Source organism: Elephantulus edwardii, unplaced genomic scaffold, assembly GCF_000299155.1.
Source record: "Elephantulus edwardii isolate Elephantulus edwardi_28Jun2011 unplaced genomic scaffold, EleEdw1.0 scaffold00289, whole genome shotgun sequence".
Taxonomy (NCBI): Eukaryota; Metazoa; Chordata; class Mammalia; order Macroscelidea; family Macroscelididae; genus Elephantulus; species Elephantulus edwardii.
Genome location: NW_006400039.1, coordinates 1,043,873 through 1,058,970, shown reverse-complemented (window position 1 = coordinate 1,058,970; position 15,098 = coordinate 1,043,873). Strand labels below are relative to the sequence as shown.

Below are 15,098 nucleotides of genomic sequence, written 5' to 3'. Positions count from 1 at the left end.
CCAGGCCATCCCCTCCCCTGACCTGCCTGGGGCACCCCCTGCCCTGCATGCAGGAGGACTGGATAGGCTTGGCAAGGTGGTCACCACAGTTGGGGAACACACCATCGCATCCATAGCCCTCAGGGTTGGGGCTCCTTGGTGACCACGGGGGCACGCAGCCTTGCCAGGGTCCCAGGCGTGGGGGCTGAGGGATGCAGGTGTGGACTTCGTCTCCCTGCCCTGCAGAGTGGGTGAGGGCCGAGCGTGCTGGAGTCTGGGGAACGCTTACGTGTCCATGGGGAGCCCTGCCCAGGCGCTGACCTTCGCCAAGAAGCACCTGGAGATCTCACAGGAGGTGAGTCGGACACCCCTGCCCCCACAGGCTCCTCTCCAGACCTCCTGGGTCCTCTGTCCCCACCTCGGACTCTCTCCGAGTAACACCTTCCCCCCTGAGGTCTCACAGCTGCTGTTCCACTGGGGCCGGCGTGGGGCGCTGTGTCCTCCCAGCCTGCAGGTGGGAGTCTCCTGTCTCTGCAGCATCAGCGTCCACGCAGGCTGACCCATCTCTCCTGATGGACAGTCAGCTGAGGCAGGCAGGACGCTTTCCTGCTCCCCAGACCTAGCCTTTCCCTTAGGGGATGGTGCGGGGTCTCCAGAGTGCTCCCCCAGGACCTCCCATCATCCAGGGCTGTGCTCCAGCAGAGAGGAATGGGCTCTGGGGAGAGGACAGGCTTCATCTTTGGAGGGGGGCTGGCTGCACCCCAAGTGTCCACTCTGGGATGATACAGGCTTAGACTTGTTCAAAAGATGTAACGGGGGCCTCAGTGGACACTAGGAAGCTCTGGAGGCCTAATGGTAAGAAGCTGAGCTGCAATCCCAAAGGCACACGGTTCGAATCCACCAGCCGCCCCACAGGAGGATGTGCAGTCTCCTCCCATGTGATTTACTGCCTCTGAAAACCTGCTGGCGGGTCAGCGATGGGTCAATTCCGAGTCAGTGGCACACACCACCGACAGAGGGAGCAACAGAGGGGCAGCACAGCCCTGCCCACGTCCAGTGTGTCTGAGGGCTCAGAGTACAACCCTGGCGTCCCTCACCCCACCTCTCTGGATGCAGATCGGGGACCGCAGCGGGGAGCTCACAGCCCGCATGAACCTGGCACAGCTGCAGCTGGTCCTGGGCCGGCTAACTAGCCCAGCGGCCGCGGAGAAGCCCGACCTGGCTGGCTACGAGGCCCAAGGTGGGTCTGGCTGGGTGGGCAAGGCTGGGCCGGTTGGGCAGGTGGGCGGGCCTACGGGGTTGCTGACCTGAGCTGGGGACAGCACAGGAACTGGGTGTGAGGTCCGAGGAGGCTCTCAACAGTTGACAGGGACAGTGGTGACTTGACGGGTGCCGCCTGGGCAGGGTGGGCCCCAGCCATGCTTCAGGAACTGTGGGTGCAGGGTTAGGGCATCATAGGCCAGACAGGACAGGCATGCAGGGTGGGGCTGCCAGACAGGAAGGGGAGGTGGTCCTCTCCACCCCTGCCCCTCTGCTTAGCCCCCCCTTTGAAGGACCAGCACTGTTCCCCTCCTGCCTGAGGGTCCCCCGGAGTGGGGCTGGGCCCAAGGAGGACGATGGTGTCACATGAGGGTGGGACGCTGAGAAGGAGGAAGGCCAGGGGCCCCATGTCTTGTTTAGAAGGGCAGGGGTTGTGCGGAGTTTTAACCTTGGGGTGGTGGAGTGGCCGCGGGGTGATTCTGTCACTCTGCAGCCAGTGCAGGCCTCGCAGGGCAGAGGGACAAGGCTATGGAGGCCCTTCTGAGCGGGGTACTGGTCTGTCCTTCCTCCCAGACCCTCAGCCAAGAACAAGGCCAGGGAGCTGATGCCAAATGTGCAGTGGGTCTCAGGACCCTCCATGGTCCCCAGTATGAGGGTGGGTCCGGGGGACCCTGGTGATGCCTAACGTGAAGTTGGACCATGAGACCCTAAGAGGTTCACACAAATGGAAGGGGGTCCCAAGGCCCGTCCTGGCACCTGGTGTGGGGCCTGATCCTGGGCCCCTTCGTGGCTTCTAGAGTGGGGGTGGGTCTCTAGCGTGGGAGTGGTCTCTGAGGGTGAGTCCTGGAATCTTCGCAGTGGCTGAGGGAGCTGGTCTGCCCCTTGCTTTTCTTCGGATGCCCCCTCCGCTGGGGCAGCCCCTGGTCTTCAGTGGCCACCTCCTGCCCACATTCCAAGTGGCCGCTGCGCTGGTTGTGGGCATGCTGGACGGTCTCTGACATGCCTGTGCTGAGACAGCAGAGAGGGCACTGAGACAGCAGGGCCCAGGATTTGCTGGCATGCTCACTTACCCAGTGGGGTTGTCGGAGGAGAGGTAACTGCCCAGCACCCCCAGTGCCCACTGAGAGGGCTGGCTCATCGCCCCAGCGCTGCCACCCTTTGGGGGCCCCACAGGCAGGGGGGTGGGGCAGGCAAAGGCTGGGAAGTTGCCCCAGGCCGTCAGCGCCAGGGAAGGGGGGCCAAGGCAGGCAAGGCCCTGCTGCGCTGGGACAAGGCCGCTCTGTCCTCCTCTACCGCCTCCTCCGCTCTGCCGCCTGCCTGCTGGGACCCTTCCTGGCCAGGGGGGCTCTGGACGGCAGCCCCCGGAAGTCCCCTCCCTGTAGGCGTGGGCTGCCAGCTGCCATCCACCAGTGGACATTGAGAAGAAGTGTCCCGGGAGGCCGGCTGAGTGCAGGCGAGGTGGGACTGGCCATCCCGGCTCGGGACCCCAGTGGCCCCTGGGATGTGGCTGCCGGACAGAGGCCCAACCCGAGCGCCCGGGGGCCCTGGAGAAGGGCCCTCCTCAGGTGAGCCTTCTGGCGGGACCTCGATTGTCCCAAGGGCAGTGGGTTGATGACCAACTCTAGGGGGACACACACGTTCATTCACTAAGCTTGAGTGGGGACCTCTAAAAAGGGAGGGGTACAGAGCACAACCAGAGCCTGTCATCACAGCGGGGCAGCAGGAGGGGTTTCTGGTCCCACCTGTAGTTCTGCTGGCATCTGAATGGGCCCCAGGTGAGGGGAGGAGGTCGCAGGGGAGTGTAGTGAGGTGGGCTGAGGGCGTGGCCAGCTAGAGGCCAGGTCTCAAGCATTCCTTTGTCCTAATGTGGAGGGGCCTTTTCTGCGGCTGAGGACAGCGGGGGCCGCTGCAGTTTTCAGCCCTGATCGTTGCCCCTCCTCTTGAGCTTGGCCCTTGGCCGATCAGAGTCTCCTCCATGTGTCTGGGTGCTTGAGGGGTCACTGCCTTGCTCTGCTCTCCACTGGCCCTTCCCAGGCCCAGCCCCTCAGCTTCAGGACAGACACAGTCCCCCTGCTTCATAGCAAGGATGCAGGGGCCCGAGACCAACAGGTGTGGGCTACAGAGTGACCAAAGTGGGCCGGTGGGGACTAGCCTGTGGGCCAGAAGTGGAGAACCTGTATGGGCGAGTAGGGGGCTGCAGGTGCTGTGAGGAAGATGAGGTGATGGGCCGGGGGACAGCGAGCTGGGAAGGCTCTGGTGCTGGGTCGGTCTGAGGGTAGAGCAGGAGAGGTGAGGGGACAAGGCTCGAGAGCCGGAGGTTTTACCGGTGTGTGACCAAGGGTGTAGGGCATATGGCCTAAGCTGCTGGCTCTGGAGGCCCATGTGGACGGACTGCTGGTCTAGAGGGCCGTGTGGACTGACCGCTGACTCTAGGGGGCTATATAGACTGACTGTTGGCTCCGGGGCCCATGTGGACTGAACCTCAGAATGGACTAGCTGCAGGTGGGGTGTAAGCACGGGTGAGGCTCTTGAAGGTGCCTGCTGGGGCTCCTGGCAGTGGGGACCAGTTGGCAGCTGGCCACACACGTCCAGTGCTGGACCAGTGACAGGAACAGTGACGACAATGCGATGAGAGGTCAGACCTGGGGGTGGTGCCCAGAGATGCTTCCAGACCTTGACCTTGGAGGCGGCAGGCACTGTCCCGTCAGGCCACAGGGCAGTAGGAGCACTCCGGTCCGGTCCCAAACAGAGGGTGCATTTTGATGGCCGAGTCACCGGTCACCACACTATGTTGTGTTGGAGGCTCAGGCAAGACAGAAGCCATCAGTGAGCGTCCCCGGAACTCAAGGCAAGGTGGGGAAACTGAGTCATGCGCTAGGTCACATGGCAGGCAAGGAGGTGGACTTTGCCTGGGTGTGGTGAGTAGGAGGTGCTCCAGTACCTCCACTGCTCCCCGGTGGGGGGGGGGCCTGGGGTCGATCACGCCCGCCTGATTCTGGAACAATCTCCCATTTCGTCCTTACTCTCAAGAGCTGCCTTCCTAACCCAGGCAGGCAACGGGCATCCCCCAGAGATGGCAGCCTGTTCCCAGACCATCCTGGGTCCTTCAGCCTCAGAGCTGGACCTGGGCAGGTACCCGAGTACCTCCGTCTCAGACATGGTACCCACTTCAGGCAGAATGTGGCAGCTGAGAGGAGAGGGGGTGGTCTCAGGACAGATCAGCTGGTATGACCCCTTGTCCAGGGAGGCCTGAGGCCTCCATGTTGGGGCTGGAGGGTCAGCACCGGGTATGCACTGGACACAGGACTGCATCAGTAGCCCAGGAGCGCCTGGCGGCCGTTGGATGAGTGCCTGGGACACTCTGCGCCGGCAGCTTCATTTCTGGGCCATTTGAGCACAGGAGTCAGGTGTGGTTCCTCAGAGACGGAAGGCAGGACAAGGAGGAAGACACGGCCCCTAGCCTGTCTCTGCCAGGCCGTCAGTCCTGCTCCTGAAATCTAGAGAGCATCACTTCAGGCCTGGAGCTCCCGCAGGACACCAGGTGACCCCTGCACCCCTCTCCTCCTCGCGGAACACGACCTGTCTCATGTCTGTGGAGAACATGGCGGCTATGGGTAGGGGTGCTAGAAGCTGAACCCCAACTCATTCCACCATCAGGTCCTCTCTCAAATCTTGACGCCTTCTTGCCACACTCTTCTGGTGTGCCCCGCTTCTGCCCTCTCCACCAGTCCCTCTCCTGGGGTCCCCTTCTTCCCCCAGTCCTCCTGGGGTCCCCCTCCTCCTGGGGGTCTCCTCCTCCCTAGTTCCTTTTCCAGGGTTTCCCTCTTCTATGTCCCTCTCCTGGCGTCACCCCTCCTCCATGTCTCTCTTCTGAGGCCTCCTCTCCCCTAGTCCCTCTCCTTGGGTCCTCCTCCATGCCCTCTCCTAGGATTCCCTCTCCTCCTCCACGTACCTCTCCTGGGGTCTCCCTCTAACATCTCTCTTCCAGCATCTCCCCCCATGTCCCGCTCCTGGGGTCCCCTCTCCCCAGTCTCTCTCCAGATAGCTCCCGCTGTCTCTTTCCTGGGGTTTCTTCACACAGTCTCTTTTGGGGGTCTCCTTACACACACTTCTGGGGCTGTGGGCTCCACTACGCCCAGTAGGCACCCCGTTGAGTGTGTCCAGATGCAGGGGTTCTCAGTGCCAGTGTCATCCTACCCTCTACCCTCATGTCATGGGGGGGGGTGGCCTCAGGATTCTTCTGAAACATCTTTCCTCCCACGTCCGTCTCCCCTTGCTGCCTCCCACCCAGCCTGGGCTCGCAGTGGGCAGGGCAGCATGGCCAGGAGTCCACACAGCCTGCAAGTCAAGAATCCAGCGAGGCCCCCAAAGACAGGGCAGGGGAGGCCATGGGGCTTCATGGAGGCTGAGGCCAGGCTCTAAGGGTGCAGAGGGACGGTGCAAGGAGGCCGGGCACAGGGCAGGGATGTTGAGAGCCGGGACTGGAGCTGGAGGCGAAACCCTCAGGGCATGTGTGGAAGGAGGACTAACAAAGGGTGTGCAAGGTACCGTCACCGCCAGACCTCATACGGGTCATCCTGTGGGCCCTGGTGGCCAGTGGCCTGAGCTGGGCCCCACCAGGTGGGTGGGAACTGGGCTAGTGTGGGGACAAAGGTGCATAAAGGTGGGCACTGGCTGACCGCCCTGCTGTCTTCCAGGGGCCAGGCCCAAGAGGACACAGCGGCTGAGTGCAGAGACCTGGGACCTTCTGAGGCCCCCCCTGGAGCGGGTGAGTGTGGCTCTGGCAGCTGGGGCACCTGGGTGCGGTCAGAGGCTGCGTCAAGGCGTGGGGGTAATGGGCCGGAGCATAATGGCTCAGTGCCTTGTGCCCCATCATGACCACACAGGCCCTCACACCTGAACGCCCTGCACTCTTCCTGCCTGTCCCTCCAGGCCTCTGCCCTGCACACCTGTCAGTGCCCGCTCCCCCCGCTGCCAGCTGCTGAGTGGCCAGCTTCCTGGCAGACTGATGGCCGGGGACAGCCACACTGCTCACTGGGCCCCTTATTCCTGGACAGGGTACAGCTGTCACATGGAGATAATGGCCCGGTCAGGATGTGGCGGCCTGGGGATCCTGGGCTGGCTCTGACTTCAGGCCAGAAGCAATGTGTGTCCAGGGGACTGAGCAGCTCGCGTACAAACAGGGGGCGCCCACTCAGTGTCCTCATGGGCCTGCACTCCTGCCCCGTTTGTGTCCCCCAGGACATAGTCCATGCAGGGTGTGGGGACATTCTGGGGCTGGCTAGAGGCTCCCATGTCTGGCCTTCTCTTCCCAGGAGCAAAATGGTGACAGCCACCACGCAGGGAACTGGTGGGGGCCGGGCCGGGACACGCTCCCCCTGCCAGTAAGGAGTAGGAAGTATCAGGAGGGGCCGGAGGCTGCAGAGCGGAGGCCCCGGGAGGGCGGCCCTTCCCCACTGGACAGCGCTGACGTCCGGGTGCAGGTGCCTCGTATGGTACGTGCGGCACCATGAAGGCAGGGTTCAGCTGGGGCAGAGATCTGAGGCCTGCTCACCCATCGTCCCGCAGAACTGAGGGCCAACCTGTGGTCACAGCGATCCAGGGCTGTCCAGTCCCGTCCCGTCCCCCGCCACGGACACAAGGAGCTGGGAAGGCTGGTGGGTCCAGACAGCAGCTCAGGTGCCCATAGTAGTTGGGTTGCAGACCCTGCAACCTGCACCCCCTGGTTGGGGAAACATGGCCTTGGGCTCTGGGAGGCAGTGCCTACACCAACAGCTTCCTGGGGACTTGATTTTCCATGACTCACTGTACCCCCAGCTGCACCCGCCTCCCTGCAGGAGGGTTATTTTTAAAGTCTCCCCCAAAAGGAGCCACGTGGGGGGCCTCCCTCATCTGCCAGCGCTGTAAGCGTGGGGAGTGAGTGGCAGGCGTGCCTGTCTCCGTTCAGCCCACCTGTCATCACTTGTGGGAGTGAAGGTGTCAGAAATGGCAGCAGTGGTCAGGGAGGCCATCGGGGTGCCCAGCAGCCTCCGTTCCCCATGGAAGCCAGGAGATGCTGTAACTGAGGCCAGCTGCCCGATGGTAGCCGCTCCTCGCTGGGGCCTGTAGCCCCTGCCCTGGTGCAGGGGATGGGGGCTTCTCTTGGGCTGGCTGCCTGGGAGAGGAGCTACGGGGTCCCATCCCCTGTGCCCGCTTGCTCAGCCTGACATGCTGCTCAGGGTACAGAGCAGTGTCTGACGAGCATGGGGGTGTGTGTGTGCGTGCACGAGGGCGCTCCCCCGCCCCGCGGAGCACTGGAGGGAGGGCGGGCACTGGGAGGGCCCTGGTCCAGACGCCGCTACTTAAGCTGTGGGCTCCTCACTGCTCGTGGGTCCCTGCAGAGAACCGTGGCCGCGGTGCGGAGGTGCCTGGCTCCTGGCGTCCTGCCTAGGGTCCCATGCTAACTCCCGGCCACCTCGGTGAGGCGGGCCCCGCGACCCGGTGTGAGTGGGGGCCCCTCGGGGAGTGCTCACTGGTCAGCCTGCAGAGTTGTCCTTCTGGGCCTCAGAGCCCCACTAGGGGTGAGCTTGGGGGTGCTGAGGACTGGGGAGAGCGAGTGGGGAGAAATCAGGCAGTAAGTGTGTCTAGGTCAGATGAGTGGTCGGCAGGGTAGGGGGCAGTGGGAGTGGGTGAGCAGCCAGCAGGGTTAGTGGTCATCAGGCTGGGTTGTCAGGGGTGGGTGGCTGGTCAGAGGGGTGGGCACATGGCCAAGCCATCTCTGTCCCTGTCCTGGCCGACCAGGCTTCCGGGAGGGGTCAGTGTGACTTCGGCCAACAGGAGTCGCCATAAACTCGTGCACAAGGGAGCTGAGCTGCTCACCATCCCAGCACGCTGCAGGACAGGAGGGCAGTCTCCGTGTGACTGACCATCCTGGAACCCACCACCGAGGCAGCTCTGTGTTGGCTGGGACCCGAGGGCACTGAGAAAGCAGGACACTGGAGCCAGACTTTAGGAAGGACCAGGAGACCCTCTGGAAAGAAGGAGCCAGGATTCGGGGCAAAGACTGGGTCCCTGGGCCCTCTCCATTCCTGGGACGGGCACCTAGATGAAGCCAGCTCCAGCCAGACATGGGGACATCTATGTCCACCCCACCTGGCTGGCCCTTGTGCTCCCAGGAGACCTCCATCCGCTAGATGTAGAGGAAACCTCTCCTGCCTGCCCACACCTGACCTGTGGGGCCCCAGCCCCTTGGGCTCTCAGCATTCACCTTTCCTGCCCAGCTGGGCAGGTGGGGCCGCAGGACACCACGGCCCCTTGGAACCTGGGTTGGGTGGTGTCTCCCCTCCATGTCCCCACCTGTTGGTGGCAGGTGCAGGCCTGCAGGCCCAGCACACTGACCTCCCCTCTCTCCTCACCCCAACTTATGACCCCCAGGGCTGGGCAGGGCCTGGTGGCAGCATCGGGGATAGGGTTCAGCAAGTCCAGTAGCCCCTGCCCGGGACAGCCCAGCTGTCTGCTGCCACCGCGTCCTCAGCCAGGTCTGGCCACTGAGCCGAGTGACCAGGTGGTGAGGCCGTTGTTCTGGGCTGGGGTGCGGGTGCGGGGGACCAGCACAGGGAACTGATGAGCCTCTGCTCACAGAGTCTCCCTCGGGCCCCGTCCTCGGATGAGGAGTGCTTCTTCGACCTCCTGAGCAAGTCCCAGAGCAGCCGGATGGATGACCAGCGCTGCCCACTGGAGGACAGCCATCCCGGCGCCACCCCAACGCTGGAAGAGCGCATCGGTGAGCCCCAGCCAGCCCCGGCCCACAGGGTCAGGGCACAGGCCTCGGCCTGCAATCCCCGCCGGGAGCCCCTTGTCACCAGAGATGCCTGCCCTCCCCGCTGAGCCCAAGTCCACATCATGCTGCTTCCTGCACAAGTGTGTAATTACCGTCAGCTCCAGAACTGTCAGGCCCCCATCACCGACGACCTGGGGCTGGCAGCCCGCAGGACGTGGTGGGCAGGCGGGGGGTGTCACTGAGCCATGAAGGGGTGTGGAGCACAGCTCCCTGGACCCACGCTGGCCTGCCTGTCCCCTGTCCCCCACTCTCACTCTCCCCCCTGCCTGGACCCTCGCTGACCACACCCTCCATCCCGCAGCCCAGTCCTCTCTAACAGCCTCCCCGCAGACCGAGGAGTTCTTCGACCTCATTGCCAGCTCTCAGAGCCGCCGGCTGGATGACCAGCGGGCAAGCGTGGGCAGTCTGCCAGGGCTCCGCATCACCCACAACAACTTGGGCCACCTGCGTGGGGACAGCGACCCGCAGGAGCCAGGGGACGAGTTCTTCAACATGCTCATCAAGTGCCAGGTAGGCTGAAGCACCCAGCCACCTGAGGGCCACTGTGCCCTCCACTTGCAGTCGGAGGCCTCAGGCTGGCGTCTTAGCCACACCTGGATACGGCTGCCTCCCTAGAAGCAGAAGGGTCAAGGGGGCTCAAAGCTGAATGCGCAGGAGGCAGGCCTAGCGAGTGCCCAGCAGGAAACAGCCAGGAAGCCCCAAGGATTGGGAGCCCACAGCTGGTCTGGAGCCTGCTCAGGGCTGAGGCCTGTAAGTGGAGAGTGCCCGAGTCCTGGGAAGCCTGGGTGCCCTGGGCAGAGGGGAGGGAGACAGGGCACAGGTACCCCCACAGGTGGGGCGGGGCTGAGGGGCAGGTGGGCACTGATACAGAAGACCTGGGCTGTACCTGCGGGTGAGGTCTGCAGAAAACTGTGTTCCCACAGAGGGGACGACGGGCCTGCCCCCAGGACCCTCCACCCACACGCATCGTCCAGCGGCTGCGCCGGCTCCCTCACAGCCTGCTCAGGGCCCTGCACCAGCCGCCTGGCTTGGCGCCCGCCACCTGACCCGAGGGGTGGTCCCTGAGCTGCGGCCCCCACCTGCCCAGGGTGGCTGTGTCGGGGGCAGTTCTGAGGCTGCTTGTCCTCTGCTCACCACACTGAGCCTTTCGGGTCAAGCACCCCTCGAGCCCTGAAGCTGGCCGAGCTTCACCACAGCCCCGCTGAGCAGACATGACAGTTCCTGAGCCCACGGAACACACCTCGGAGGGCCTCCGCGGCCACCAACTCTGCCCTGTCTGCCCAGTCTTCCAGGATCGATGACCAGCGCTGCCCACCGCCTGCCATGCTGCCCCGAGGGCCCACCATGCCAGATGAGGACTTCTTCAGCCTCATCCAGAGGGTGCAGGCCAAGCGCATGGATGAGCAGCGGGTGGACCTTGCAGCTAGCCCCGAGCCGGAGGCCGCCAGCCCACCCGAGCCGCAGCAGCAGGGCCCGCCTGGTGCCAGCTAAGGCCTCCTCCCGGAGCGGGCGAGCCCCCTGCCCCTCCCGAACTCAGGGCTCACATCACCCACCAATGCCCTCGGACCCCAAGAAGCCACGCCTTTCTGCGGCCAAGCTCTGGGCCACCCCAGCTTTTCCTGCTGAGCCAGGTGGGGTGCCATGACTCCACGAGCCCCCTCCCTGATGGCGAGCTGGGGTACTCAGGGCTCCTGGGATGGGCAAGGGCATATGGACCCCGTATCCTGCCTGGTACTTGGCTTCCCACAGGCCCACTGCCCTGTCCAGCCAGGCCTCAGCATGTCCAGGTCCTGGTGCTGCCCAGCCCCCCATGCCCTCCCACACCCTCTATGTTCGGACCAGATCCCCTGCAAAATGTGAAGACCCTGATGGAGCCTTCCAAGCCCCTGGTTCATCAGAAGCCTCTCCTGCACCCTGGGGCCTGTCCTGGAAAGAGCTGGGCTCCTGAGGCCATCAGAGGGTGACCAAGGCCACTGTGTTGGGCCCCTGCTCCCCTCCACCCTGTACCTGGCCAGAAGGCTGCAAGGACAGAGGAGCCTTGCCTGGCCGTGTGGGGAGAAGTGGTACGCACCAAGGCCCCCGGTCCAGCCCTCTGGCCTCCACGGGCTGTAGGCTCTCCCTTAAAGAGTATGTCCAGCAACATTTTCAGCTCTTCAAAGGCCCTTAGTCCAGGGCTAGACTTGGGCCACCCAGTGGGCATACAGAGCTGGACTGACAGTGTCAGGGGGCCCTCCAAGGCTGAAGTGGAGAGATGGAGCTTGGGAGCACCGGGCTCAGAGGAGACCCCACACCTTGCCTGGTAGACCCTGAGTCAGACCCTTGCCCTTCCAGCCCCCATGCCTAGGATGGTGCCAGCCTGGAGCCTGCCCTGTGGCCGCTATGGGCCAACTCTGCCCGGCAGATGCACTTGGTGGGCAGGCAGGGTGGCTGGGTGCTGCATATTTGAATGTACATGTATTTATCGCTCATGTCAGCCCAGCAGGTACTGTTTCTCAGTTTCCCTACAAAATAAAGTCTGCTCAGTGATGGCTGTCGTGTCGGGGTGTACGGAGGGTGGGGCTGTGGGCAGGGTGCTGCTCTCCCAGGGCAGGAGTGTCCAGGCCCGTCAGCTCCCTGGGTCAGCCACAGTCCCTGGTGGGCCATGTCCACTGTGCCCATCCCCCAGCAGATGGCCAGTCCTGGGGCATCATGGCAGCCAAGGGCTGACCCTGAGCATGGCAGGTGGGAGTGATGGGTAGCTGAGGGCTCACAGACCAGGGGTGGACCTCACCACAGCTAGCCAGTGCTGTCCACAGGTAGTGGAGACATGTCTCAGCTGGTGTGTAGAGGGACAGGTCACCCCAAAGGAGAGGCTAGCAGAGTATCGCCCTGAGAATATCTTGGACAGCATTGGACCTACTTGCCACATCGGGGACATGTGGGCACAGGAGCTGGCTGGAGTGGCCAGGAGGCCCCAGCGTGCCAGGCAGACCACATGCAAGGGCAGGGAGGGTGAGCGAGCGCTGGAACAGAGGGCTGGGACTGGGCACTGCCTCTCCTGGCTACTGGGAATCAGAGGTGGATGCAGGAAGGCAGGTGCGGCTGGCGGCAGGGGAGGAGAGGGGTCTGGGACACCCATTTTGAGAGAACACCAGGTGCTAAGCGGCCTGTGGGCCCACAGGTCTGAGCGCGCAGGCTCTGAGAACCTCAGCGGTCAGGAGCAGCCCCCAGCACCTCATCCCCCAAAGACCACTAACTGGAGCACAGCAATGGGACCCAGGGATGCCTCCCTCAGCCTCACCCTGGGTGGGTGCAATGATGCTGGAGGTGGGGGCTGGGGAAGGCTCAGCCAGCCCAGTGCTCTCAGCCTGTTTCCTCATCCAAAAAGTGAGGGGTTAGAGAGGAGTTAGGCAGCACTCAGGCCTCCGGCCCCAAGTCCCCCAGGAACCAGCCAGGCACACCAAACTGTCCCCTGCATCTCGAAGACCACAGAGATGGCCAGCTTGTGGCCCTGGTGCCCCACAGGAGGGGACAGGCTCCCAAAGTGGCAGCGGCCTGGGTGGGGATGGATAATGGAGGGTTGTCCGTGAGGGAAAGGACAGGGGGTAATCGAGGCAGCAAGAACAATGTGAGCGCCCCCAGCCTCCCACAGGCCCACAGCCGTGACACGGAGCAGTGACACCGGTAATAACGGCTTCATGCCCCCGCCCATCACCAGCTGCACCCTCCCTCCCACCGCCCTTCTCCAAGGCCGTGGTGTGTGCTGAAGGTCACAGAGCCCAGAACGTTCCAGGAATAAATCTGCTCCGTAAACAGGCACATCCTGAGCCGTCAAACAGGCGGAGACGGAGACAAAGGACACCCGCCCCTCGCGTCTGGGGCTTCCCTGGCCAGTGTGGGCCCTTGCAGGGCAGCCCTGGTGGGTGTGAGTCATGTCTGTTCCACCAGCGGCCAAGGGTCAGGGCTTCAGGGCTGAGGTTGGCAGGTGCCTCACAGGATGGACAGATGCCCCTACCGTCTGATGACTGTGGACATGGGAGGAAGGAGGACCCATGCCACGGTTCCCCCAGAACCCAGCAGGCGGAGTCCCATGCTGAGGATTCTGCAGGGGCCCCAGCACCCCTGTGCGTGGCAGGGTGCCGACAGACGGAAACAGAAAACAGAAGGCCCAGGGCTGGACTAAACAGAGAGTCTGTTTACTGACAAAAGCCAGGCAGCGGCCCGCAGACGTCGGGCCGAGCGTCACTCAAAGGCACAGCAGGCAAGTCTCCAGGGCAAAATCAGGTGGCCTCTGACTTGGCAGGGGGGGCACAATCCTCGTCCTCGCTCCCTTCCAGGGCAACAGGGGCCTGCAGCGCCGCAGCCTCCAAGACCAACTCCACGGTCCCCTCGCTAGCCACACGGCGCACAGGCTCCCCGCGGGCAGCCAGGATTTCTTCGACATTCCTGAGAAACAAGCACTGTTACCTGGGTCCTCACTTGTGGTGAGAAGTGAGGCCACATGGGTCACTGGCCAGAGCTTCACCAGCCCCTGGTAGAGTCCTGTCCTCAGGAGCCACTTTAGGCACCCAAAGAAGGAAGGTGCACTCAACACAGCCACACTGGGGTACACACAGACAGCAAGACAGGGAAGTCCACTCCGGGGGCCTTCAAGAGCTGTGATGCCGGAGTGCAAGGCCTGGTGGACGACAGCCTTGGCCACGGCCCACTCCCAGGTGACGTGGAAGCTCAGCTGCCTCCAATGTTCTGCACGCCCAGAAAAGCATGACTAGATATCTCGTACTCCCAAAACCTGGTGTGGTCACCACCAGAGCCCCTACCCTTAACTCTGGTGACCTGGAGCACTGGGCCAGAATTCATGGAGTCATGGTCTGGTCTTGCCTGCAAGGGCGTCAGAGGGCAGGCGGGTCTATGGGGCTGGCCTCATAGTGGACCAGCCCATGAAAGTGACTCAACCTGGACACTCTCACCTGCAGTTCTTGGATTAGGGACAGGTGAGCACACACTCTGTTGACCCCAGCAGGGTCAGGGAGCTGGGTTGCTAAAGGGGACAGATGAAATTCCAGAGGGGAGTGCGCCCCAAGCCCAGCCAGGCTGGGTGCGGCTCCAGACACTGGACCTCCAAACCACCACCGCACCCCCACCACCTCACCTCTTCCCGTCCAGGTCAGAAAACCAGCCCAGATTGTCCGCGATGATGTGGTGGTTTTGGCAGCCAGGACAAGTGACGATGACCACGCCCCGGTGGTAGGCCAGCTTGGAGATGCGCTTGGAGGACCGGGTCTTGCAGACCTGACCATGCAGAGGGCAACATAAGGCCACCCTCAGGATCGCTCCTCCTTGGGACTAGACCCTGGCCTCCCCAAAATCCTGAGCCTCCTAGGAAGGGTTCCTCTGGCACTGGAACCCGCCTCTTTTCTGAGCAGGCTCCGCCCCAGAAGGGCTGGCCCCACCCCTCCCAAAAAGCCCCGCCCCTTACCATAGTCCTAGTTCCACCCTTTCCCAGAAAGGGCCTGAGACCCTGAGAGGCTGACCCAACCTCTCACAGTCCCAACCCACACCTCTTTTACAAAGGCTCAGCCCCTCAACATCCCTCTCACCCTTCATTAGTCTCCTTCGTTACTGTCACTGTCCCTCTAGGGAAAGGTCTTTATATCTCATACTTCCCAAAGCATCACGCCTCCCCAGAGCCTGGATGCCCCTCTCCCCACAGCCCCGCCCCAGAGAGAAGGCTCCTCCCCATAGCTGGCATCGCCCCTCCCACAGCCCATGCTCCGCCCTTACTCACTGGCCCCTCCCCCTGAGAAGGCTCCTCCCCATAGCTGGCATCGCCCCTCCCACAGCCCATGCTCCGCCTTTACTCACTGGCCCCTCCCCCTGAGAGAAGGCCCCTCCCCATAGCTGGCATCGCCCCCCCACAGCCCATGCTCCGCCCTTACTCATTGGCCCCTCCCCCTGAGAAGGCTCCTCCCCATAGCTGTCATCGCCCCTCCCACAGCCCATGTTCCGCCCTTACTCACTGGCCCCTCCCCCTGAGAGAAGGCCCCTCCCCATAGCTGGC

General features: G+C 63.4%; 2 protein-coding genes across 3 annotated transcripts in view; one reads left to right on the top strand and one right to left on the bottom strand.

The window, feature by feature from the left end:
* Window positions 1-10,549, top strand: part of GPSM1 (G-protein signaling modulator 1) — an 18,032-nt gene extending 7,483 nt beyond the window's left edge. For both annotated transcript variants that reach the window (XM_006900572.1, XM_006900573.1), the window contains exons 8-14: window positions 226-334; window positions 1,096-1,219; window positions 5,937-6,007; window positions 6,555-6,734; window positions 8,860-9,001; window positions 9,360-9,568; window positions 10,343-10,549. In XM_006900572.1, the coding sequence (XP_006900634.1) occupies window positions 226-334; window positions 1,096-1,219; window positions 5,937-6,007; window positions 6,555-6,734; window positions 8,860-9,001; window positions 9,360-9,568; window positions 10,343-10,549 (1,042 nt within the window). The remainder of the gene's footprint in view (window positions 1-225; window positions 335-1,095; window positions 1,220-5,936; window positions 6,008-6,554; window positions 6,735-8,859; window positions 9,002-9,359; window positions 9,569-10,342) is intronic.
* Window positions 10,550-11,011: 462 nt separating this feature from the next.
* Window positions 11,012-15,098, bottom strand: part of DNLZ (DNL-type zinc finger) — a 4,737-nt gene continuing 650 nt past the window's right edge. Inside the window, exons 2-7 of the mRNA XM_006900636.1 lie at window positions 14,190-14,329; window positions 13,350-13,483; window positions 12,499-12,592; window positions 12,339-12,412; window positions 11,958-12,139; window positions 11,012-11,077 (exon numbers count right to left, since the gene is read on the bottom strand). Of these exons, the coding sequence (XP_006900698.1) occupies window positions 11,012-11,077; window positions 11,958-12,139; window positions 12,339-12,412; window positions 12,499-12,592; window positions 13,350-13,483; window positions 14,190-14,329 (690 nt within the window). The remainder of the gene's footprint in view (window positions 11,078-11,957; window positions 12,140-12,338; window positions 12,413-12,498; window positions 12,593-13,349; window positions 13,484-14,189; window positions 14,330-15,098) is intronic.